We start from the raw sequence: 26,401 nt of genomic DNA, 5'->3' as shown, positions 1-26,401 counted from the left end.
GAAATGCAGAAAATTCAAAGTTTTTATAATCCAGTGTATTAGGAAATGCTGTCCTGGAGAAAATAAAATCTTATTTTATTAGTGAAGTCTACATCAGCCATAGGCAAATTTTTTTCAGATGGGTCCTCAAAGTTAAGCTGTTAGTTGGAGATGTTACTGCCTACAGCTGTGTGCTTCACCACTTTGCTGTCGATTGTAATCAGAGGTAGCAGGATGGGATGTGTGTGGCCTATTTGCAGCCCATTGCTTAACTTGCCAATAAAACTAGTTTCTGCTGACCGTTGTTGGCAAGGTTTCAGGTGCATGCCGTCTTCTGTTATGACAGTAACCTACAGCTTCAGGGCAGAGGAAGCACTGAGAAAGAAAAGTGCCACAAACAGTAACTGAGATGCAGTGAACTTCAGGAATCTTAATTTGGTCGTAGCATAATTTGACCCATGTGTATATAAACTGAAAATAGCTTTCAGGAGACTTAAATCTTACTAAAATGCCTTATATTGCATTAATTTGCACAAAAAAATATGTGATATCTTTATTATGCAAATTATACCAACAGAAGTTTTATCCAGTAATTTGTCTAAATTAATTACAGTATTTTAAAAACAAATATATAGGAGCTATGTTTTATACTGTTGTTCTTTCTGGTTTCTGGCCACAACAGTTTTTGACGTCAGATCTCTTCCCTCTGTTTTGCATCTTCTCTTCCTGTTTTTTAAATTGTGGAACTTTTGGAATCTACTTTAATATTAAAATAATATTTGTTTCTATTCTTGGCTTTTAAAAGTATCTATCTTGTATTTCATGAATGAGGAGGAGCAGGGGAAGATGCAGACTTTGGTATTTGGAGACTTGGGTCTGTAAGTGAGAGACTCCTGAACTATTGATTATTATCAGAGGAGATTTAGATTAGAAACACTTCCAAGAAACACACATTTACTGTGGCTGTTCCTAGCATTCTGGTAATACTTTAAGTGTACAAATAGTATGTAATAAGAGAAGTTACTTATTCATAGCTTTCAGTTACATTTCAGATTTATTTTGTTCATGTATAATTGTGACTAAATTATAATGATGTCTGTTGAAAAAACAACCATACATCTAATTAATTTTCCAGAAAAGAATACCCACCTCAGCTTCAGAAAGTAGAGGCAGACCACATTAGATTACCGCGGTCTCAAGGAGTGGGTAAGTTATCTTAAGAGTTCTCATTTCTTTTAAGCAGAATAATTTTTTGAATATAGGTGTGTTGCCAAATATTACATAACCTTTAGTGTGTGTGCGTGTATATATATATAGCCTTTATAGCCTTACATCACATTATTCTAGATTTATACAAGTTTGTGCATGAAGTGAGGATTTTACCTTTTTGACAGATTTCTGCAACCAGTTCAGTCTTGTAATAATTAGTTTTAAATTAGGCTTCAGTTACTTTAAAAACAACAGAAACCAGGGAGAATTTAGATTCAAAGAATTGGAGATGGAACAGATCGCTGGAGATCATCTAGTCTGAGCCCAGGCCTCCACCTTGTTTGTTAATTATTGATGAGGAACTTCTGTAGTAGTGTTAGTACGAGAACAACATGACATGGTAACCAACGCTTGGTATATTGATACACTGAGGGAGTTGATAGAAGAGCAGCGTCAGCACTGCTCTGTACCTCAGCTGGAACACAGTCTTGCACTGTTGTGAGGGGAAATTGATGGAGATGCAATAGAGAAAATATAGTTTGCTCTGAGGTGTGGAAATTGTGAAACTGGAAAAGAAAATTCACTTTTGTGTTTTGATAAGCTTTGTTAGTACAGATGCACTCTGTAAACTGGCTATTCAGCTGCATAGCCATCTACACTGGCAAGTTGTTTTGTTGTGCCATTTTAGGTTAACGTTAAGTAGAATTTCGGCAGTACTACTCAAAAGTAAGTTGACTTAAAAAAAAGAAACTTTCATTGTTTCTTTTTTGAAAACAAGGTATTCTTTAGTTTTGAAATGTAGTCTGATAGTAGGATGTTTGTGAGATCATCAATATGTATATTGAAAAAGTATTCATAGCTTTTGAAAAAAAGACAGTCTATGGAGACTGCAATTAAACTAGTGAATATAAATAGCACTTTTGTATTAAATGTAATTGAGGCACTCTTGTACAACACACTCCCCTTCTTAAAATGCACAGGGTGAGATTTTAATTCATGGGTTTCTGTGTTCCTATACTCTTAAGTATTTAAATCAATGCCCCAATATAATTCACTGTAATTCACTGTACTGCTGTGTCTTGTGTTGAAGGAGTAAATCTGAAATAGTAAATCTGCTGGTTTACACCTGGCAGTGTGCCCAGGTGGCCACTATGGCCCCTGGCATCTTGGTCTGTATCAAGAATAGTGTGGACAGCAGAATTAGGAAAGTGATGGCTCAGCACTGGTGAGCCTGCACCTCGAGCACTGTGTCCAGTTCTGGGCCCCTCACTTGAAAAGGACATTGAGGTGCTGGAGTGTGTCCAGAAAGGGCAGCGAAGCTGGTGAAGGTTCTGGAGCACAAGTCATATGAGGAGCAGCTGAGGGAGCTGGGCTGTTTAGTCTGGAAAAAAGGAGGCTCAGGGAAGACCTTATTACTCTCTACAACTCCTGTAAGGATCCTGTAGCCAGGTGGAGGGCAGTCTCTTCTGCCATGTGTCAGGTGAAAGGACAAGATGTAAAGACCTTATGTTGTGTGTGGGAAGGTTCAGATTAGATACTTGAAAAAATCTTTTCACTGATAGAGTGGTTAGGCATTGAAATAAGTTGCCCATGGGGGTGGCAGAGTCACGATCTCTAGAAGTGTTCAAGAGATGTCTGGACAAGGCACGTGGGGGTATGGTTAAGGGGTGATTATGGTGGTGCTAGGTTGATAGTTGGACTAGATGATCTTGAAAGTCTCTTCCAACCTCGATGATTCTGGGAAATTGTAATTACACGGAACATTCCCAATTATTCTAAATGCATTCCTCAGTAATTCTGTAGTAAAGATTACCAACAGCATAATCTAGCATCGCCTCATACTTTTGGCAGCGGACCTTCCCTTTGAGCTGCATTGAAGGTAGTACAGACTTACAAATCCAAAACCTCCTCCAAAGATATTAAGATACAAATTGTCACTGAGACAAACTGAGATGGTATTAATAAAACAACATTTTTGAATTTACTTTGGGGAATTTTTTTCTTACTCATACAACAAATCGTGAGACTCTTGAAGCAGTGTAGTTTGTTGGAAGTTTAAAAAGGTATTTATGTTTGGTTCAAGTTAGTCTGTGTAAAGAACTAAGTTGATCATAAATATAACAGCATATGAGTGGACATTCATGTTAACATTTTTGCATTTTTTCTTTCCTAGACAGTGTAATGGAAAATGCAGAAGAGTCAGAATCAGAATGTGAAATTAAGAGGAAGGTGCGACAGAAAAGTCACTTAAATTCATATCAATCTGACTTGAGTCCATCTTCTGCTACAAAAAAATGCTTAACTCAGTCAAAGGTGGGTTAGGTTTTAAAACCATGTAAACTCCTGTTTAACTTTTAAAATTGATGGGTAGTTTAAAAGCAGACTTTGAAGGGGTGAAACAAGGTAATGTTTTAAAAATCCTTAGAGTTGGGAGGAAGATTTACACAAAAGTTACAATAATAGAGATATTTAAATGTTAATATTGATAATAACCAAGAAAAATATTTATATTTTGATTTGAACAGAAAAAGAATTTGAAAATAAAAAGAATCTGTGATTTAATTAAACAGCTGATTGGTAAACCAGACACTGATAATTTCATGATTTTCTGTACTCCAAACAGTAAAGTACTGCAAAAATGCAAGTACTTGTTACTAAGTTACTCGCTTTTTCAGTGAAACTAGCCCTTTTGGGTATTCAAATTGTATTCTCTATGGTCTGGATGCAGAAAACCAGCATGTTTTTGTCAGGAACTTTTCTGAATATCAGATGTTAAGATATTTTTGAAAATTCCTGTAAGGCGCTCTATTTTTATCAGCTTCAGAGGTTACTATGGAAGTTTCATAATGCCCATGTACAGGTCACACTGTATGATTATCAAAGCAAAACTTCCTGTAAGGAGATCTTGATTAAAAAAATGGTACTGCCCTTACACATTTCCATTGCATATTTAATTAATTAATGTGATGTTAATAAACTAGCTTAAAATTCTTAGTGTGTGGTTGAAATAGAGGGGTGCAGTTACTCTGTGCCTAAGATCCTTCAGGTACAGTTGGTACCATCTCTTGAATATTTTAATGTCTGATTGAAATTCTTCTATGTGATAAGCAGTAACTTTCTAAGAACTACATCCAGTAAGAGCACTGAGGCACAACTGGTTTTCATGTCACTTGCTCTCTCCTCCCACCACTCAGGTTTTAAAGGTCTGATATATTTTATACACTGGGGGATTTTTTGATTTTGTTTCTCTACAGTATGTGTAGCTTTGTTAAGTTGCAGAAATTTGTTAAAAAGAAAAAACCCCTGCTTTCTTGTGAGTTTGGGGAACTCTAGAGCAATGTATTTACTTTTCTTTTTCTTCTCCTCCCTTGAGGAGTGATTTTTCCTGCATGCCTTGCCAGGCTTTTAGAAGATACCTTGGAAAAACAAATGACTTTGACCTATGAGGTTTCTTTGAGTCCTCTTTAGCATTGCTCTGTGGATCCTTAGGTTATTTCACAATGAAACTCCTTTTTACAGAAATTACAGAACTGATGATCTTGCTGGTCGATATATGTATCTGAACAGTGTGTTACTTAAGGGGAAAAAGCGAGAAGGAAAATCTGAATTGTACAACATTAATCACTTTTTCAAAAATTGCCACAAGTGACGTTTGTTCCTGTTAGAATGTTTTTCATTTTCTTAAAAAAAAAAAAAAATAAAAATTGTATTTTAATGTTTGCTTTCTCTGCTTACTGTTGAGTCACCATTCCTGAAGTTATTTAAAAGATGTGTCGATGTGGCCCCTGGGGATACGGCTTAGTGGTGACTTGGCAGTGCTGGGTTAATGATTGGACTCCATGATATTAAAGATCTTTTCCAACCTAAATGATTCTGCAATTCATTCTGAATAGAAATTAAGTGCAGGATTTGTTAATGGTGTGTTTCTACTTACAGCTACTGACTGTGCGTGTGTTTCTCCTTTATCTTTCGGAACAGATTGATTATTCTACTGATTGCCCAAATTGTGGGAGGGCAAATGAAAACCAGACCAAATGCCGACATTGTGAAAGTGCTTCTCTAAAGGATTTGCAAAGAGTCTCCAGACAAACTGTGACATTAAGTGAATCTGTGGGACCTTTATCACGTTCGTCAATACATCAGAATTCAGCAGGGCAAAAATCTTCAGGTACAGGGTTCAGCACAAAGAAGTTTTATAGTTCTGCTGTTGGAAAAGGTCCAGCGGATATTCTGCTGAGTAATGAAGTTGTAGGACATTCTATGTTACGACACAATGGAAAAGTTGGTCTTATAACTGGGACAAAAAATCCTAAAATTACAGGAAGCTTAAGACAGAGAAGTACAAGACCGTCTGAACTAAATGATCCAAGTAAGTACTTTTTTATGACTACAGCCTTGAGCTGGTAACGCAAAATACTGTGTAGTGAAAGAACTGTTTGTGCAGGTTTACATTACTGATGTTGCATGGAATTTTTTTGTGTATGTGTTCTTGGGAAGGAGGGACAGAACTTTTAATAATTTCCTTTTCATATGCAGAGGTACTCTCCAAGAAAGATGAAGATTGGGGAAAACAAAAATTATCTTGTTAATCTTTATGTTGTTTGTTTAAAAAAGACACTTTATAATTTTTAGAAAAGCATTCTTAGCAGAATTCCATCATTCATTCTCCCGAAGGGAAAGGCAGTATTTTATTTTTATTTAATATTTTTCCCCTTTTCTTTTGAGCTACACATCTATTTAAATTTCACAGTTTGTAAAATGTTAATTTTTGTACTTTCTCTGTGTAAACTCAATTTATGAGCAGGAAAGATGGAATAGGAGAAATGTTTCTGGTTCTGTGCTTATTTTATTAGACCACGTTGTCCTACTGATTTGAATGATTTCAGTTGTAATTTCTCTTGTTGGTTTTTAAGTTGCATTATTTATTGTCAATTCTTGATTGAATCAAGAAAAGTATGGCTTCACGTCTAGAGGTGGATTAATGATACCCATTTTTTGTAGAGTTAGTTGTGAGAAATGAAAAACGAGGGAGAGAGCACCTGCAAGCAGATTCCAAATACACATTAATAGAAGCATAATATAATGATACTTGTGGACTTTTTTGGCACTGCAGGACAGTTATATAAATTACTTTCAAACTATAATTTGAAAAGAAATTTCTGTTACGGAAGAATTTAGTGGTTGAGAATTTAATATTTTCTGTTTAGTTGTTTTGTCTAGTGATGATGATGAGGAGGAGAATAGTGGCAGCACTAGGAGAATGGAAAGCATTTCACCTCGTCCTGCAGATTCAGCCCGCTCCTCCCCAGCTCCTTCTACAGGAAAGGTGGAAGCAGCATTAAAGGAGAACAGTTGTGGAATAGAACAGAGAATAGGTAGTATAACAACAGATACAGAAATTGCAGTCACACTACCAAGAAAAGCAAGAATGAAAGATCAGGTACTATTTAATGCTTTGTTTAAAGAAAACAAAAATCAAATAATAAATGGAATATGTAAAGGCTTGTTTCACATTGTCAGATTTTGACTATATTTGATTGTTTTTCTTAATTCAGCAGCTAATCAAGTAGTATCTCGGCCTACGTAATACTGGAAACATAAGAAAATGTGCTCGTTATATTTTTCCAAGCATTCATGATGATTTGAATTACACTGTTAACGTAAATGCTTCTGTGTTGAATGTTTACTCTTTGAGACTGGACAGGGATTCTCTATGAAGCTCAAGGGCTTACTTTTCATAAGCATGTCAGAACCAGCTGTTGCCTGTTTAAATTTTGGACATACGAAGTTCAACTTGAAAAGAGACACTTGTTTCATTAGTGGCACTTGAAAATTAAAATACTTGGACAAATGTCCCAACTAATAGCACCTAATTTTAGGGATTTTTTAATGGGACTTTTGTTTTTTAGTTGAATAATACTGTAAGAATTGCATAAACAAAAAAAATGCACCATGATCAGACACCTTAAGTGTGGTCAAAGGGACAGATTTCAAGCTGTGTTAAAAACTGTCTCAGCAGTGAGCCATTAAGAGGAATAAATTTCCTGTGACAATTGGTATTGTATTAATAGTGCTGATTAAAACCATTCTTGAGTCACTTGTCCAGTTTCACTATTGTGAGTTTGATTCAACAAGAGTAGCTGATCAGATTTCCAGTCCTTTATGTTTTCTGAGTTAGAACACTTAAGTACTGATGCCAAAACCTTCATGCTTTGTAGAGATTCAGAAGCTACCATTCTAGTGCTGTAATTGATGAAACTATGTATGTTTATAATGTAGTGTATAATGAATCATCACTATCAGTATAAAGCTGTGAACTTCTAGCCTACACTAAAGCTGTGGGGCTAAAAGGCTGGATTATAATAAATTCTGAAATTAGTTATTCTGGTGGTATGTGCTGAATTAACTGAAAGCACTGCTTTGTGAAGGCACTAGTGTCTAAGGCTTCTGAAACTCTGTCAAATGTTTTTCTTTGTATATCCGTATGTTCCTGTTCACTAGTCTTTACAAACCAGTTTTAAAACAGGAAATTAACTACATATTTTAGATAAAAGTAGAAAAGAGCTTACATTTGAAAACAAGGGAAATAGATCTTGTTTTGATGAAGTATAACACAAATTTTGCATTGATTCAAGACCAAGATATTGCATGTATCACAGCAGTTTTGCCAGATATGATAGAAAAGGCTTTATTCAGCTGTGTTTCTCTCAAAATATTCATTAATTCTTCATTGAAGAGGCTGCTTGAATATAGCACTACTTTGGTGTTTGCTGTTTTATTGTTTGTCTGTGATTTGTTTTAAGCTTTTAATAATATTTAGCCAGTCCAGCAGACAAAAATGAAAAGCTCTCTTCAACGAGAGTCCTAGGAAAACCTTTAATTACAGGGGTTTAGATCCTACCCTCTCCAGTGTATTAAATGAAGCACCCAAAAGTATATTTTGAATTATTGCCAAGATAAGCTAGTGATTAGGGACTTGGAAATAATTTTTGAGATTTAGTCTTAATAGAATACTGAATCCCTTAGAATGTTTTTCTGTGGGAGTTTAATTGTATGTTGTAATGAAAAAGAATGTTTGTTCATGGACAGCTTTATGAAACAATATAAATATTAAAGAGAAGACTAGTGTACAGAAAATTCTTCCACAAAATAGAGCAATATAAGCAATACTGCAAATAAATACATTAATCTGATGGCTATCAGCAGGCTTTATTTCATTTTAATAGGGTTTCTGTAAGATTGTTCTGTTGGTAAACAGGATACTTCATTGAGATTACAGCTTTAGTCAGCATCTAGAGACTTTCTTGAATTAGAGCCAAACTCCACATGGCCTTCTTTCAGTATTTAGTCTTCTGACCCTGGAATCTATCCTATAAACATCTTAGTAGTTCTGTAGAGATGCCTTGAGGAATTCTGATTTGGCTTATTTTTATATGTTTCTGGAAGATTCTGCTCTGCTAATGTGGTGATGCACTGTACCTCAAAAATTACTTGGTGACCAAAAGCTTGGATTAACATAAACTGAAAAAAAAAATTAAACCACCAACACTGTTGTATTTTTAGAGCATTAGTGTTTTTATCTAAATAAACAAAATCTATTAAAAATAACTTTATTTTGCAAGGCTGTACAGTGTTTCAAAATAATTAAAAGTAAATTGGTTTGGGCCATTTTAGAAGCACTATTCGTGATTTGAAAATGTTAACAAAATGTCTACAAGTGTCAGCTTACCTGTTTTTTTCTTCTTGAATGTAGCAATGTTAACATCCTCAGGATCCCAAAAAGTCTTTTAGTAAATATCTACCTTCTGTATATGAGGTGGAAGCTCTAGCAAGTAATCCTGTTGACCAACAGAAAACTAGCTGAAAATTTAGTCCTCAGATTTAACAAGCTTGGTTTAGCAATAAACCTTAGTGAGGCATTCTGAAACCTTGCAAATTACTTTTCAGTTTGGGAATATTCTGTCTGACGCTCCAATAAAACGTCGTAAAGTTATTTCTCAAGAGATCGTAACGGAGGCTGTACCTCTAAATTACCAAAATTCCTGTGAAAGTGTCATTCTGAATTGCCGAAGTATACGAATAGGAACGCTACGAAGAATGGTAGTGGAACCTGTGATTGTAAGTAACCTTGTTATTTGACAGCTCTCCTGTCAGCTTTTCATGGACATTGTTGTTTTAATACTTGAACAGACGTAATATTTTGCCTTTGTCTGTGGAACAGTGAGTTTGTCCGTAATTCCAGAGACCGTGATTTCTAAAGAAACTCAAAATTACTATTGTGTGCTAACACCTGCAGTCTAGCTCTGGTTTTTAATAGAAACATTGTGCCTGGAAAAACCTTGAAAATCCTGTTTACTTGGTTGCTGGGGGATTATGGGTTAGTATGCATTTCTTAAGGAAATTGAAAACAACAGCAACAAGAAAAGTGAATATTGATAGGTGGAAGGAAGAAGCATTGTCCAACAGGTGAATTAATTTTGCTTCTATAGAACAGTTTTTTGGTTTTTTTGGTTAACCTTTCAAGTTACATGGAGAGGTTTTCAAGGAGACACTGAAGGTTAGTTGTATGCAGTAAGCCAGATAAAATGCATACTTCTTGCTGGGGTAACCACAGAAACAGCAGAGAGGTGTTACTTGTTCTTTCCACCTTTCTGCAAAACCCTATTTTTTTTAATTTGCTTAAATAATGATAAGTCATATCCTCTTTTGAAGAAATAGAATTTGTTATGTTTTTCAAGGTATTGTAAATACTTTTGGAAACTGAGTACTTGAGAGAGATCTAAATTTCAACAGTATGATTGAAAGAGACTCCTGAGCAGTAATGAATGTGCTTGCTTCCTTGAGTTGGGTGAAAATGAACATTTTGTTTTCTTAAAAAAATGTAACATTTAAAATTTTAATTTTAAAATGTTTGTTACTGAAATTAGTCAACTGAAATGTATTTACTAAGAGCTAAAAGGCTTTCAGTCAGTTTTGGTTTGGGGAAGATGTGAAATCTTACTATTACATTGTCTTTCAGTTTTGCCTGGATTATATCAAAATACGGCTAGAGAGTCAAGAAGGTGAGTACGTTTTTCATATGTTAGTATTCAATATATATATTTTGAATGAAGTAACTTTGTTAAAGGTATTAACAAGTGAATGATAATTCAGTATTCATTCTGGTTTTGTCATGTATGTAATAAATTATACTGGGTGCCTGTAGACGGAAAAGAGAAAAAAAATGTAGAGTACAAATTTGACCTGGTGAAGAAAAGCCAAAAGGATTTTGCATTATCTCTGCCATCTACTGACAGAAAAAAATTCACTGATAGCAGGACTTAACAATTTGTGATGTGCATACAGCTGTGTTAGTAGTTCTTCCCCTTCATCTGAGTTGAAGATCTGCAGATATTCTGGTGATGATGGGCTAAGGTTGTCTTGAAAATTATTATCAAAAAGAAAAAGCAAGAGTAGCATTCCTGTAAAACTTGTTAACTCTTTAACACTTTATTAGTTCATTATTTCAGATGTCATAAGTAGACAGTAAAAACCACCCAGGTGTCTTAGACCTTTCTTGCCTTGATAATTTTTTCTCTTGCCTAAAAGTTGTATATTTTATGTTACTGAAAGAAATACGGTATAAAGAATAAATGACACAGCTTAGGAAATGGTGAGGTTACAATGCTTGCTCCATTTTCTTCCTTCTCTTTTGTAGGGTTTTGTTCTGGGCTTGAAAAACTTTGCTACCTTTTGTTGGGTGCAGTCTTAAGATACAGTTCTATTGAATTTTGCTTTTGTTATTTCTAAAGAGAACCATTGTATTTTGTCATTATTACATCCAGAAAGATGTCTCACAACCTGTAAAATGTAGCTTTTGTCAGTCAAGTATTTATGTTGCATCTAAAATACAGATGCCTAGAAACTACCAGTTTTCATGCATTAAATTTATTTTTAAAAAATTAAACACGGAAAAACTTACTATGGTTTGTGGAAGATTGCTATTGAGTCAGAACAGGTGCACGGTGAAATTATTTCCATGTGACCTGATCCCTCAATGGCATAAAAATGGTGATTCATTAAATGTTGTGCCTGTTGGAGCATTTAGCACTTTTTCATTTCATTTTTTTGAGTTTTGCATTTATTTCTATATTCAGTTTTATAATTCAGTAAAACCTGTAAAATACTCAACATTGGCATTGGCAGCATCAGATGTAGTGTTAAAAATTTACCGTGTTACCATCGTTTCTCTTTGGAAGTCAACTGAGAACAGTACCTTGTTTCCTCAGGCAGTCAGATCATTTTTCTGCATGTGTTTATTCTCCTCTTCTTTTTAAAGTTATTTTTCATAAGAGAACTTAGTGAAAGATAAATCTACAAAGAAAGTTTTACAAACCTGTTGTAAAATGTGTCATAGCAATAGTTGCAAATTTAAATCACTGGAAATTGTGGGAGGTTTTTTTTCCGTGGAATAAAGAGTAGACTAAAGTTGGTGAGAAGAAAACAGTTTGTTCCTGATTCCTTTCCTGACAGGTGACACTGGAATTCAGTTTGTCTTTTAAGATATAAAAAAACTTCGCTTCCTAGATATGCGTTAACTTCAGAGTCTTAAAAACTTCTAAGAATGTTAGTGAGCACATGCTGATTTCTTGTTAAAATCAAGGTGGAAATTGTAAAGGAAACTTAAAATTTTTTGCATATAATTTAATATCATGTTATTATTTTCTCCTAGAATCAGAAAGCGATATCAGAGAAATTAACCTGAAAACTTCAGAGCTTACCAAATGTGAATGGTGTAGTGTCCGAAAATTGCCAGTAGTTTTCCTTCAAACAGTACCTTCAACCTGTAGTAGCCTGAGAGATCAGTTGAAAATGAGTAAAGATAATGTCTGGTACGAATGTAAAGGAGACAGTAAGTAAAACAATTTTAGTCTACTATTGACTTTAAATTGTGTTTTAATGTTTTGGGTCATGAATTTAGACTAAATGCTTAAGACTAAACCAGTCATCGTTGGCTGGGGTTGGTGTAATGCATTTTCAGACGCTGTCACTTTCCAAGGCTGATGAAGAGTTACAGTTCAGAACAGCTTGGCACTCTGTTTGTCCAGACATATGCGAATTAGTAACAACATTTAGTCAGTTTAGTATAACATTTTTCACTAATATTTGTAGTGAATGAAAGCAAGTTGGTTTGTTTAGCTTTTATATATGGGTCTTTACACTTGGGTGACAGATTTTGCTCTTCTTCTGCTTTCTGTGCTGTTCTCCTGACAGGCCTTAGTTCCAGTAGAAACTGTTGTATGGCTTGGCTTGGATTTTTTTCCCCGGTATGCTTGTAGTGAAGTTATGAGTCAGACAAATATCTGCTTGGAAAATATGTGGATAACCTTTGTGTATCTTAAAATAAAATTTAATTTCCACGTAGTTTTCAAGGACCTAGCATCTTCATATGCACTGCTGTTACAATTAGCAGAGTCTCTTACCCTCAAGTAGGCTTTTCTTTAGGTTAAATTTTGTGGTTATTTATACTCAGTTTTGTACATGATGCATTCAAATGGAGGAAGAAAGCTTTCAACAGTCTCAGAACTGTGTGCTTCCATAATGCTATTACAATGACCTTATCCACCTCATATAAAAAGTATGAGCTGTAAGGAGTATTATAATTACAAAAGTAACTGGAGAGTGTGCAGGGAACCTATACACATTCTGGGAGCAGGAAGTAGACCCCAGGTGGACACAGGTGTTCACAAGTGAAAAAAGGAAAAGCTTCCTGAGCTGTCTGTGTGAGAAGTCCTTCCCTTGGCATGCCTCTCAGCAGTGCCCCCCAGCTCTTTTCCCTGAGGTTGTGCCACTGAACTAGTTTTATACCCATATACTTTATTTTGTTTGATACTTAGGAGCACTTTATGATAACACAGTTGCTCTTTGCTTTGTAAACAATTACATTAATCCAAGCCTGAATCCATAGCTGTGTAGACAATTGTATGTAGATGCCTAGTTCCCAAAACAGGAGCTCTAAAAACCCAGTTACACATCTAAATTCTCTGTGCAGTAAATTGAGAATTATGCTGCTGAAGAATTACTTTTCACAATGATTAGCACGGTGGGTAAAGAATGACCAAAGGGAAATGGTTATATGTGTGTCTGAAACTTCTCTTAAGGAGAAACAGGTCCTGGCAGCCCTGTGTTAGGCAGCTGTGTGAGACTGGGATTTGCAGCCTGAATCGTATTCCTGTGTCTGACTGCCTAAAATAATTCCTCTCAGTGCAATTTGCTGGTTTTTGATATCTCAGATTATATAAGTGGGTGGTATTTATATAATAGCTGATTGATCCAACTCATTCTCTCCAACTTTTTCAAAAAGCAGGGATGGTTTATAGTATAACCTTCTATGATCAGAGAGGAAATCAGAGTGAATACATAATATCTGAAATTGTGGTGAAACAGTAGGATAGGAACTGCAGTAAGAAAAAGAGAAAGTATTGATTACAGAGTCTTACTGTCAGCAAAAAGACAAGATGTTATTTTGAAATAAGTTTTGGCTTTGCATTCAGTGTCATTTAAAAATTTATCGGATATAATATTTAAGATTGCTAGATTAAGGCAGAAGTTGAATGCACTCTTTTTGCATATGTAGGTAAGAAAGATTTGGTAGTTAATCCTTCTGTCTGCACAGATCTGCGTTACTGCTTATATGTATTGTCAGCATTGTGTGCTCATGTTGTCCCATGATTCTGTAAAATCTGTTTATAATTGCAACATGCTTTATTCCTAAATGAATAGTTTTTTCTCTGCTTTTTTGTAGGTCAAGAAGAACAATACATAATTTTGATTTTTGAAACCGGTCTTGATCCTCATGCAAACTCAATATTCGAAAAAATAATTACTGACATTGGTATTAGAAATAATATTTCTGACTTCTTTGTGAAAATTTCCTTTGAAGAAGCCAATGCCAGGCTTGTTGCATTTACTAAGTCCTTGGAAGACAATTCCAAAGGAAGCCCGTCTCACAGAGAAAGCAAAATAAAAAATGTAATTATGTTTTCATCATTATATTATTTGGGTTACAAATACAATAAAGATAACATGTTAGTCATTAGCCCAGAAAAAAAATTCCAACAACTTTTGATGACTTTTATATGAGGATTCCCATAATTGTCCATAATTCATAGTTATGAAACTATGGGAAATAGCGTGTGCGCTCACAGTACTTCTTAGGGTGTTTAGTTTGATTGTAAGGTTATACAATGGTCCACAAGTAGTGTTGTTATTTAAAAATTATTAAGGGATGAGAAAGCTGTAGTATAATTAGACAACATAATTTTTTCCAGATTCATCTACTGGTAAAATTAAAATATTTCAAACAAGAAATTAAGTTGCAGTGTTGTAGTTAAATTTAATTAATGCTTTCTTTAAGCAAACTACCTTTAAAAGAATTAGAAAGTTTTATGACTCTGCAAGAAATGAATAAAGAACTAAGTGTAAAAATGGAAAGAAAAAACCCAAATGTGAAGTCTTTCTCAAAAACAATGGATATTATACTGCTGGACTTCCAGAGTTCTATTACCATTTTAGTCAAGTCTGTTACTACTTTAGTCAAGTTCTATTACCATTTTAGTCAACCGTATGCAAATTAATATTGACTTTATTCTTTTAAGGTTGCTTCTGAGTCCAAAATGCAGCAGCGAAATAAACAGTTACCATTTTTTGATGATGATGAAGAAATTGGTGAACCTCATACAGTATTTATTGGTCCTATAGAAAAGTAAGATAATTATCTTTGCCCTGTAACAATTCTCTGAGGGTTTTTTTGGCATTTCATACTTCTTATTGAATGTATTTTTCTTCCCAGATTGATAGTTTATCCACCTTCTCCAGCTAAAGGCGGTATTTCTGTGACCAACGAAGACCTCCATTGTCTAAATGAAGGCGAATTTTTAAATGATGTTATTATTGATTTTTATTTAAAGTAAGTTTTATTTCACATCAGTTTTTCGTTGTCTTTTACCTTAAAACTTGAGAAGCTCTGACATTAAAAATTCATAGGTCAGTTGATAACACTTGGTCTCCAGCTATGTATAGCTGTAATTTTAAAGGTTGTTTTGTAATTTTGCAAGATATTTTGGTTCCTCTCCCATCCTGCTTGACAGTGATGTTGTTCTGACTTGGAAAAAAGGTTCTTTACAATTTTTTTAACTTCTGAAGAGCAAATTTCACTTAAAAAAGAAAAACCTTTTTTTGTTTTGATTAATGTAATACATAGTTTAATTTTGAGATTTTCTGATGCTACAAATGTTAGAAACTTATTACGGTGTTACACGCCGTTGTGTTTATGCTTACATGTAAGGTGCATGTGTATAATTTTCAGTTTATTAAAATACTTTGGAGGCAAAAAGAAAATGATTGTCACTCTTGGGAGTGTTTGGAGATCTAGTGGCTGAAATACAAAATTAAGTCTTTGTGTAACAAATTCATTGAAAATTTGTTTTCCTGCCGTGATATAAAAATAAATGCAACAGCAGGAGAACAACTTGTTGATTGAGCAGAGCACTTAATACATTAAATACTTACACAAACTTTGCATTAATTAGTTCCTGTGGATTGTCAGCTCCAAATAGCTATTTTGTGAGAAGCTGCAACAATTTAGTGGGGATGTAGCTGTTGTACTGTTGGCAGTACTTTTTACTCTGGTGGTGAATACTTTTGAGTTAACACCCTATTTATTTTGTTGTCATTGTTTGTTTGTTTGTTTGAATTAGGTATTTGGTACTTGAAAAGCTAAAAAAAGAAGATGCTGATAGAATACATGTATTCAGTTCATTCTTCTATAAACGCCTTAATCAAAGAGAAAGAAGAAATATTCATGAGACTTCAAACCTTTCGTAAGTCTGTTGATAAGTCAGTTTAAGTAAGAGCTAAGTACAGTGAAGACTACAGGAACAGATGCTTATTGTACAGAAGAACAGAACTCAAGGAGGCATCCAGACCTATAGCAAACATAGAATATACCTTGAAAATTTCAGCGAGCTGTCAAGGTGAAAATATCTGGAAAAAGGTCCCTCAAATAAAATAAGCCACCCTACAAATTATGTGTTGGTTTTCTTCTTGCAGAATACAACAAAAGCGACATGGGCGAGTAAGAACGTGGACACGGCATGTTGACATTTTTGAGAAAGATTTCATTTTTGTTCCCCTTAATGAAGCGTAAGTGAACATACCTTTTTATCATATTTTTTAAAGGCTTAAGATTCATAATACTAATTAAAGCTACATTGTAGTGTGACTTGAAGGTAACTTTTTCCAGGTGATAAAAACAAAATAGTTATGTAAGACCTTTAAATGCTGTAGTATAAGAAGTATCAGACAGTAGAAAGACTGAGGAAAAATTAACATTTTGAATAAGTTTTGTAAGTTTACCTCATTCTCTGGAGCTCTTTCCACAATGCTTTTGTCATTGATAACTTTTGGATTTAGATTTTTTTAGTCCTTTCTAATGAGATCTCACTGATATAGGTGGGATCATCCTTTAGTTACAATAAACCAATATTAAAAGAAAATTCAATGTAAACTCTCTATTGCCTTGGGAACCTTATTCTTTCTTTTTATTTATATCCTGTTGTCCTGGTATTTTTTGTAGGTCAGGAAGAAGACCACTAGCATTCTCATAGTTGCTATGGACTTTGCTTGCTTTCCTTAAGATCAGACCAAATAGTCACAAACACGTTTCCAAAATATTTAGGAAAGTAAAACTACTGCATTTTCAAAGTATACAAAAAAACATAAATAAAGTCAAGACAGAGAGAGGGGAATTTTCTAACTGACTTTGCATAGCCATACCTAACTAATATTTCAAAAATCAAAAAAGAGGGTTTTTTAAATAAAAAGCTAGTAAGTTTAATAAAAATAAATTTATCTAGATACCATACCATTGTGCGGTTGGAGGCAGATTTCTGAATCTTTTTCCTGCCTCCTCTCCAGTTTAATTCTGAGGCTAACTGTAGAGAGGCAGTTAGGAGACAACTGACCATTCATAGAGGTTTCCTTTTTATAAGGTTGCAAGTATATTCCCAAGAAACCTGTTCACAAGCACTAACTAGTTTTTTAGATACTCAGGTTATTCAGATTACTCAGATGTAAGGTATTCTGCCTGTCCACTGTAGACTTCATCCTTGCCATCCCTCTCCCATGAAGCGTCAAGTACCAGAACTCTGAAGTATCTGTCGTTTAAATTTTGAGTTGCCTTAGCACTTCTTATGTAGTTACTTCCCACCATCCTCTCTTGTGTCATTCAGACATCTACACTGGTTATGCATAGGAGAAATGAGGCTTATCTGCTACAAGTACCAGACAGGGTGACTTAGAAGCCACCTGAAAATGAAGATAAATAGTTCTGTGGTTTTATAAGAATTACTTATATTGCTAGTAACTTAACACGTAGTAGTTTGTACTGAAGGCATAATGTTCACATTGTGTGTGAGTTGGGGATTTGGGGTTAGACTAGTTTGGTCTCATGGACTCATCCATTTGGGATGAGAGCATGAAAAATTAACTTCTAACGTGCATCTGTTACCTGGAAGTAATCCTGTTGATGCCTGTGGAACTGTCCTTCACCATGAGTTGAAGCTTGGTAAGTGGTGGTAGGACATTCATTTGCAAAATGGTTTTCTGATATGTACAGTAAGAATGTTGCAGAGCAGAAAAATACCCATATATCCAGGGAGATGAGAAAGTGGTGGTTTGATGGGGAGCTTCTGGACATCAGTGACCATTTCCTGAAAGCCTTTGCAGACGGTCCCATAACTAGTAGTTTAGAGAATGTGGACTCATCATCTTAACAAGCTGCCAAACTGGAGGTGGGCAGGTTGACTCTAAGGGAGCATTAACTTGAGAACAATATGGTGTTTTAACCACGATTGCATCAGTGTTCTTTGCCTGTACAGTCTTTCTTATTCAAGTTTCCAATGAAGATAGGTGATTGTCTTAAAAGTTACAAGGCATTTTCTTTTTAGGTCCAGGTTAATTTGCTGGTCTGTTTACATGATTGGTACGTAAAGTCTATATTAGTAGAGTGCACACAAATTCCAGGGTTTGGCAGTACTTAATATGTTAATTTATTAGGTGTGGTGACTCATTCAAGACAAAATGCCTCTGTACTTCACATGCAGTTTTCAAAGGCCACTTACTTTAATTGCCATTAAGTTTTGATGGAGTTCAGGCTTCATAGTCATAAGCATTTTTAGCTACTGCTTTTTCTTTTTTTTCTAAAACACACCTGTATAATATAGAACTAGCTTCTGTTTTGTTATTTATCTTCCAGAAAATTTCTAAATGGGGTCATTTAAAATCCACTTGTAATGCATCAGTCCCTGAATTTGCTGCTGCTCTATTTCTGATTGAGTGGCAAGTCAGCGAAGCCTGAAGAGGCAAGGGATAGGAGGAATCTGGGACAAAACCTATTTTGTGTTGGGAAATGTAACTACTTTTGATCCTGAAGGAGTCAGAATGTCAGTTCTCTGAAGGGTGAAGAGGACAAGAGAGTCATGGTGATAGCATTACAAACACTCTTTTTTCCCCTTCTTTAATTCACTGTTGACAAGCTTTGTTTTAAAATGTGAAGTGTTGAATACAGTTGGAAGATTTCATAGGTGGAAGAGTATGGGCAATTCAGTGATAGCGTTAGATCTGACTACCTGTGTTGCTAGTGCTGAAGTACTCGAAAAGGTAATACAGCCATAAGACATGAACTCAACAATCTCTAATGCATGCACTAATGAAGAAAATACTAAAAAAGGAATAAGCTTTAATTCAGAGAATGAAAGGAATCTATAAAGTATGAGCAAATTGAAATAAATACTTAGACCCCACCTGTTTTCAACTAACTACATCATATTAATACATTTGTTGGTGATTACATGCATGAAGAAATCCTACTTTTACAGAAGACTCTGAGGGTTTAGTAAAACTTGCTCAAAAAGTGAACAGCTATTACAGTTCATCTTTGAATAATTATGGCGGCAGATTTAGTTTGTGTGTGTGTACTCAGTGTTTTGTTGGGTTTTTTTTTTACCAATTGCTAGGTTTTAATGGTGGTGTTTTTTTTTTCCCCCTTTGCAGAGCCCACTGGTTTTTGGCTGTTATCTGTTTCCCTGGTTTAGAAAAGCCCAAATATGAACCAAATCCCCACTATCATGAAAATGCTACAATGCCGATGAAATCTTCCTCTTCAGATGGAGAGAGCAACGCACCATCTCCTTTGCCAAATGAATTAGATGCACAAAACTCGCCTTCCAAGTCCACAGCAAAGAAAACGTTGACCAAAAAGTACAATACAGCTTTAATTGACCCAAACACTGAAACAGAGGACAGTGAGTCTTCATGTTGTAGACGAAGTCCCTGTAGGGGAAAAAGTGCTTTCAAAAAACTGAATCAAATAGACAGTGATGTGGAAGAACCTAACACTGTGGAATCAGCATGCCATAAACTAGACCATAGAACTCTGGATAAAAATGGTATACAGGGTGAATTCACAGCTGCTAGCCAATCTATGGGTATGTAATGGTAAAAGTATGCACATTTTAATGAAACATTTGGAGATTTCACATCTGTTACTACTTCTGCAATTGTGTAAACTTCATACTTGGAAAGTTTAGTATGTGGCTGAATTTCAAGTGCTTGCAATATAAGTAATACATAGCTATTGCATTTAACAGGTTTTTGTGGCTGTTGACGTAACTCTTATGGCAAAGGGCTGGAGATAAAACACTGCCAAAATCAGATTACTTCTTCAGTTGTGTGACCTTTTTCCAAACAAAATAACTTTGTAGATACCTCTTCGCATCACTTAAGGCTGTAATTGTTAAGGAAAGAGTAGTAGTTTACCATGGATCCTTATAATGTATGTTTATGAGGAAACTGAATTAAGATTATGTGAGCAACCTTCATTTCAGTGTCTTCTAGCATTTGAGCTTTTAATTCAATAATATTCTTTTTTTTTTAATGTCCTGATAAGAAAGTAGGTAAAAAGAAGTAAGAGGAAAGTAATTCTAAAGAAAAAACATTTCTTCCATGTTACGTTCAGAGAGGCTTTTTCCATGCATTTGTGCTGTGGGAACTGAGTTCAATGATCGGCAGCAGTATTTGTATACCCAAGTAAACAAAGGAGCTGGCATAACTTTTAAAGGCAGGTAAAGGAATTAGGAAAAGATAATTTCCTCTATTCACTGCAAGGTTTGGATACCTTTCAGGTACAAAGTACAAAACACCTGGTCATGCAAAAGCTTTTGCTTTAGTCACCAGTAGTATTCCTACTGACTTAATTTACACAGTAAGGAACTGTATGGTTTATAGTACAAGTTCTGAAAATATTATCAATCACATGGTTTAATCTCTGTACTGCAGACCATTACAACTTTACTTTGTGGATGTAAAATTCTACTACTTTCTAATCTTCATTTTTTCATTTGTGATAACATTCTAACTTTTTTCTAGAAGGTCTTGGAGGGGTGGTGTGGGTGCGCATAGATCTGTTCTTATTTGAACTGATTTTTCATTTTTGTGTCATTGTTACTGTTTATGATATTGCTACTGTATGATGTAGTCTCATGTCTTGGATGCTGCTACTGTTACTTGTCTGTAATTAATTGGAATGTGCTTTATGACAGATTCTTGCTAGGATTATGTTTCTTGGGTTTTTTTAATGGCTGCACTGTATTGGCAGCTGATAGTCATTCTGTTTTTAACTTAAATGCTCACTTTCTTGCTCAGCTATTGCAGATGATGCACCCTTTTCTCAATGCAGATGTTCTTACAGATCACAGTCCTGGTTTAGGGGGGAGATTGACCCTAAAGATATGTTTAGGCAGCTAAATTTAGATGTGCTGTGTGTTTAATCCTCCATTTCAACCAGATGGAAGATGGGCATTCTGCCTTGATTTTTCTGACCAGTCTTCAATTGTTGCTCCAGAAGAGTGTGGATCTTGACTGTGCCAAATCCATACATATGTCCTGGATATCCAGGGATATCTCAAAAGATAACAGATGCCTCTTTGATAGTGTCAGAAACCTGCTCTTCTCATCCTAAAGCAGATATAGAGTAGCTGTTGAGTAGATCTGTGCTCTAATTATGGTTTACTTTCAATGTTGTGAGATCCTAGGTGCCAGCTATATATGGGAACCTAAGCTGAGATGTCTGGATTTCAGACTAAATCCTGATGTTGAACTTGTGAATCAGTAGGAAGAGTTCATACCTAAATAGCTTTGAAGAAATCATCCAAAATGTATCTATATTTATTTCTTAACTAATCTACTTCTTATTGCTCAGTTTTTGAATGAGATGTGATTCTTCTCAATACCAATTTTTATTTTTTAGGAATCTGTCACATTATTTAGCAATAAGTCACATTAGTATATGACCCACTTCTTGTGCTAAAGTCTTTTCAAAGGCACTGAGTAAGACTAATTCTCAAGTTTGTCCCTGTGGAACTCCACTGGTGACCTCTTTCCAAAGTGGTACTTCAGATTCTCTATTCAAAATATTCTCAAATGCAGGTATTTTCTGGTTTTCTGCATTAGCGAGTTCATTGCCCTATGTACTGTTCTTACAGAAATCCTGGTTTGAATAGATTATGTGTCCTTCAGTGACACCATAAGCAATGCTTTTATTACTGTGATTGTTTAGGTATATTACATAGCCCTTTTCTGGGAAGCTTTCGGGTTTTGCTGGTATGAGTTACTCATTTTTCACTTATTTCCACAGTTTATTATTTTTTCCCTCAAAATCTGTTCTGAAGTCTTGTATCGTAGTATAGTAAGACTAGTGAGCCTGTAGCAGTCTGTATCTGCTTCTTGCACAGGTATAGCTATAACATTAATGATTCTTTATTTCTTCTGACGCTGTTTCCCAAATGACTAGATACATAGAGGGGGTAGACAGTGAATTTGCAGATATTCCTTTTGTAGCAGTAAAGTTTCAGAAATATTTCGAAGCTGCTACTCCTAGGAGAGCTGATCCTTCATTCTATCCTCTCCCTAGCAGTGTGTTCCCAAGCTGCATTTTTGCTTTTGCCAGCACAAGTCTTGATATAACTGCACAGTGATTGAGGAAAGGTTTCCAGTTAAAAAATAATAAGCCTGTGACTCTTTCTCAGTCTGGTCCACTGTGTGTGGATGTATTTGGTGCCATGGAAGGAACTAGCTCGGATTAGGAATAAATAGTTATTTTAGAGAGTAAATCAGAGTGCCCCTTTTGGTGGCAGTACCAGTTTATACTGTTCATGGAACTATGGGGCAATTTCATGGTGGGTTTTAGTGTAGGTCTCTCTAATTTTTTTAGGCATTTCATAGAATAAGATATACTTATGCTAATTAGAAGAAGCTTTTCACTTTTGTTCATATCCATGATTAAATTATTATGTGTTAACTTTATCACAGTTATTGTGAGCAGTCCTGACGACATCTGAGGTATTTAAAATGTGTTTGGTCTTCAGTGATGGCATTGGGTTTTTGATGTTTAAATGTCTGTGATTGATACAGATGGATTGCACAAAATCAGACTAAACTATAGTGAAGACTCAGCTGATGGCAGTAAACTAAATGAAGATGAGCTTATAGATTTTTCTGAAGACCAAGATAACCAGGTAAAGAATTTAACAGTTTTATTTAGGAAATGTGAACTGTTGTGTTGTGGTTTGAACGGACAGCTTAAAAGCAGTATACACATTGTGAATGTGCATTGTCTAAAGCAAGTTATCTTTGTAAGTGTCAAATCCAAAGGACTGGTTACCCACAAAAATTTGCAGATCAGCTGACAGGATTATGGATTTGTTACTGTTTATGAGAAAACCACTGTACTGATCCTGCATTTAATTTTGTGAGTCTTTCGCACAGTGACAATATCACACAGTGATTTTAGTGGAAACTCTTCATGAAAGTCAATACGTTTCTGTCTTTCATCTCCCCTACCACCATGTTTATCTACCAAACCCAAGAGCAAGTTACTCTTCTTTGAACTTCGTTTCCTGGACATAAACAGACACATTTATAAGTATGTGCTACTCTGCTGTTTTATTTTGTTGGTGCTTCTCCTAATCAAATTTGCACAGACTGGATATGTAATCATGTACCATTCGTGTTCAAATTGGAAAACGTTTAAATTTTGGAACTGTGGAAAAACTGGTTATCCAAATGTCCTTTACTGACTCAGTACTGGGTATGAGGGTATTATTCCATAGCCCTGTTGCTTCTGCAGTGCAAGTCAATGCAAGCAAGCTAGAAGTTACATATTTGCTTTTCCTAATTGGCTTCCTCTTTGTGTTCCAGCTGTTTGACTTCAGGTTTTCACCTTTGAGTACAGAACAAACTATTTTTCAGAGTCTGCAGCTATCTGTAATTACTTCCAAATGGTATCTATGTACACACATAGAAAAGCTCCAGTTTATTTTGAACCACAGGTGTGCATTTCAAATGCACTCAGCCCCCCTCTGCTGTTGTGCCACTTGCGCAGACATTCTGAGTTTTGCCTGGAAGTGCCTGACTGTCTATTTTGTAGGAGTTAGAGTTCCCAGAAGATGGAGAATGAAGTACATGGCATGAAGGCAGGGCAGCAAGCACATGACCTGCTGGGTTCCTTGGGAGGAGGAACAGATTCCAAGTTCATTGGCTGCAGTGTAGCTTAGAATTTAGGCTAAAGGTGTCACTGATATCTTCTAAAATGCACAAAGCAAGTATAGAAATCTTAGACCGTGACATGCTGAGTCTACCTACTTTTGCATCTGCTAAAAAGAGTTGAAGCTGTAATAGAAAAAAGTGTATTAGGAACTAGGCAGTAGTTTCTAATACGATAAGGTTCATGGCATAGCTTGAGGATATCAGTCATGGGATCCTTGTGAAGTGTACACAATTCTTACAAAAATGTTCACAAATTGTGCTGCTACAGGGGTGTTCCCATTTTTTGAAAGCATCTCTTTCCCCATAACAGAATTATCTATGGTAGTAACACTGAACTCAATAGAAGGGTAAAAAACTGTGGATCACTGGGATACTTTTAGGTAGAATAACTTGGTGGGTTTGTTCATAAAACTTCCATATATTTCATAGCAGTCAGTGATGAAATCAGAAGATCAGAAGGTGTTTCCAGGTTTGTGACATGACTGTTTTTACAACCCATGATATACAGTATCATGGTGGTTTAATCTTCCTTGCCCTAAGAAACAAGATGTTGCATTGTGGAGCAGAAATAGAGTTTTATGTGTGAATTTGTTGCAGATTTTTGTCCCATTTCACCTAGAAGATAACATATATGAAACCACCAAGCAAGTTTCTAGTATTCATTAGCAAGAAAAGCACTGATAATTTAGATTTATAACCAGATAATGGAGATGAACCTCTTTCAAGGCAGCAGTGGTTTGAACATATCAGCTGCAGCTTTTTTTCTAGTTTCAGCAGTCCTCAAATAAATAACACCATTCAATCTGTGCCATTCCAGCATGGATTTGAGAAACCATGTGACTAAAAGTTGGCAAACTTTACAAACAATGACTCACTTCAGATTAAACTCCCATTTCTTTATTAAACTGGAGTTACTGGTCTTGAGTGAAAACAGTTGAGTATAGCAATAATTCCTTTTGCATCTGTTTGAAAAACACAATACTAGCTTTTAAACACCTGTAACCATCTTGCTTCTGTAGGAAGACAGTAGTGATGATGGTGGCCTTGTAGATGATAACTGTAGTTCAGAAATGGGACAGTGGTACCTGAAGCCAACTATCTGCAAACAGTAAGTATTAAAACAGTTGAAATGGGAATTGCATAAAAATTTATGAAATATAAAGGACAGTAATTGTGGGAAATTCTCATATCTGAGTCTTCCTACACTTTAATCAGCATGCTCTTAGTGTTTGAGAGAGAATTTTATACTTTGTACTATCACCTTCAGTGAGCAGAAAATGTATTGAATGAAACTAGAAGTGAAATAATATCTTTTCGGGTCTCTGTTAAGTTTGTGTGCTGCTTTAGGCAAGCGAAGTTTTTTTTTTTTCTTTCAATAAGGCTGTTCTTTTATATCTTGCACTTGTATTCCTGAAAAAAGAATGTGCAGAAGCATGTTCAAATATATTAAAAAGCAGATTAATGTCTTTAAATGAAGGTAATATTAAAGAAAACCTTTGCCACTACTCAAATTAGTAAAAGAAAATGTGAATAATTTTTAACTGCCCCCCTTATCTAAATGTGTTTTTGCTGTTGCTCTTATTGTCTCTCTCTTGTTCCAAGTATTTTTTTTTTCAATACGAGTGTTCACACTTTTTTGTTTAATTTTTCATCTGTTTTGGATTTGAAAACTTTTTTCCTGTTTGAAACCTGGAAATAATTTCTTAGTAAACATTGACTGCAGTTGTTTGCATTTTGGTGTGACAGAAATGCCTGATTCCAAATCCAGAAATACCATTACTGGTTTTGCTGTCTTGACAGTTCCCTTTGCATGTTTTCATCACTTACTCATTTTTATATTTTCCTTCTTTGTGAATGTAATTTTTACTAGAGGGTTGAAGACTTTCACAATTACACTCATGATGCAGAGTAAAATTATAAATTTATTGATGATACAAAATATGTGGCAGTACATTTTCATAAAGGAGTAAAAGTCCCTCTGTGTTGTGAGTTTTAAGAATATTTATGAGCTTCTGATTATAGCTTGGCTAAATTTGTCCCACTTTACTGACAGATTATCTGTACATAATACTTTCCAGCAGACAGTATTTTAATCCAAATGGGAAATTTCATAACATCTTTAACACTTAAGTATCGAAAGTCATTAAGTCATTAAGAACACTTAAATACTTTACTATTAGCATATTTTAAAATTACTTCTATATGAAATAGAAAATTAACCTGAAAAAGCTATCACATCTCTCCCCTTCAAAGTACTAGATTATGCTTTTTGAAAGAGCATTACCTATAAAAATAATAGCTTTCGTTTATCAGGAATTGAAACAAGTACAAGAAAACATTCAAGTGATTATGTCCTTATGCCTAAAAAATTGCATACATGTAAATTAGTTTATAAATGCAAACACACCTGTACATAAATGCATGCAAATATTTTGTCTGAATTTACTAGTCTGAAGCTTCTTTGGAGGATACCTTGTCTGAATGTGTATTGGGTCCTGTTAGAAAAAAACCAGACTTGTGAAGAGTAATCTGCATTTATTTACTCCTCAAAATACATATCACAGAATCA

The 26,401-nt window shown here is 35.1% G+C and overlaps 1 protein-coding gene across 5 annotated transcripts in view; it reads left to right on the top strand.

Annotated features, from left to right (window-relative positions):
- Nucleotides 1-26,401, top strand: part of SENP6 (SUMO specific peptidase 6) — a 71,788-nt gene that overhangs the window by 39,689 nt on the left and 5,698 nt on the right. For all 5 annotated transcript variants that reach the window (XM_050314720.1, XM_050314723.1, XM_050314721.1 and 2 more), the window contains 15 exons: nucleotides 1,115-1,185; nucleotides 3,362-3,501; nucleotides 5,167-5,557; nucleotides 6,396-6,628; nucleotides 9,136-9,306; nucleotides 10,208-10,250; nucleotides 11,900-12,079; nucleotides 13,973-14,199; nucleotides 14,826-14,932; nucleotides 15,020-15,136; nucleotides 15,927-16,049; nucleotides 16,279-16,371; nucleotides 19,282-19,715; nucleotides 22,699-22,802; nucleotides 24,852-24,940. In XM_050314720.1, the coding sequence (XP_050170677.1) occupies nucleotides 1,115-1,185; nucleotides 3,362-3,501; nucleotides 5,167-5,557; nucleotides 6,396-6,628; nucleotides 9,136-9,306; nucleotides 10,208-10,250; nucleotides 11,900-12,079; nucleotides 13,973-14,199; nucleotides 14,826-14,932; nucleotides 15,020-15,136; nucleotides 15,927-16,049; nucleotides 16,279-16,371; nucleotides 19,282-19,715; nucleotides 22,699-22,802; nucleotides 24,852-24,940 (2,523 nt within the window). The remainder of the gene's footprint in view (nucleotides 1-1,114; nucleotides 1,186-3,361; nucleotides 3,502-5,166; nucleotides 5,558-6,395; nucleotides 6,629-9,135; nucleotides 9,307-10,207; nucleotides 10,251-11,899; nucleotides 12,080-13,972; nucleotides 14,200-14,825; nucleotides 14,933-15,019; nucleotides 15,137-15,926; nucleotides 16,050-16,278; nucleotides 16,372-19,281; nucleotides 19,716-22,698; nucleotides 22,803-24,851; nucleotides 24,941-26,401) is intronic.

This window comes from Myiozetetes cayanensis, unplaced genomic scaffold (genome assembly GCF_022539395.1).
Source record: "Myiozetetes cayanensis isolate MyiCay16 unplaced genomic scaffold, myiCay2020 scf2-11, whole genome shotgun sequence".
Taxonomy (NCBI): domain Eukaryota; kingdom Metazoa; phylum Chordata; class Aves; order Passeriformes; family Tyrannidae; genus Myiozetetes; species Myiozetetes cayanensis.
The sequence above is the reverse complement of the archived record's forward strand: the minus strand, read 5'-3'. Positions and strand labels throughout refer to the sequence as shown.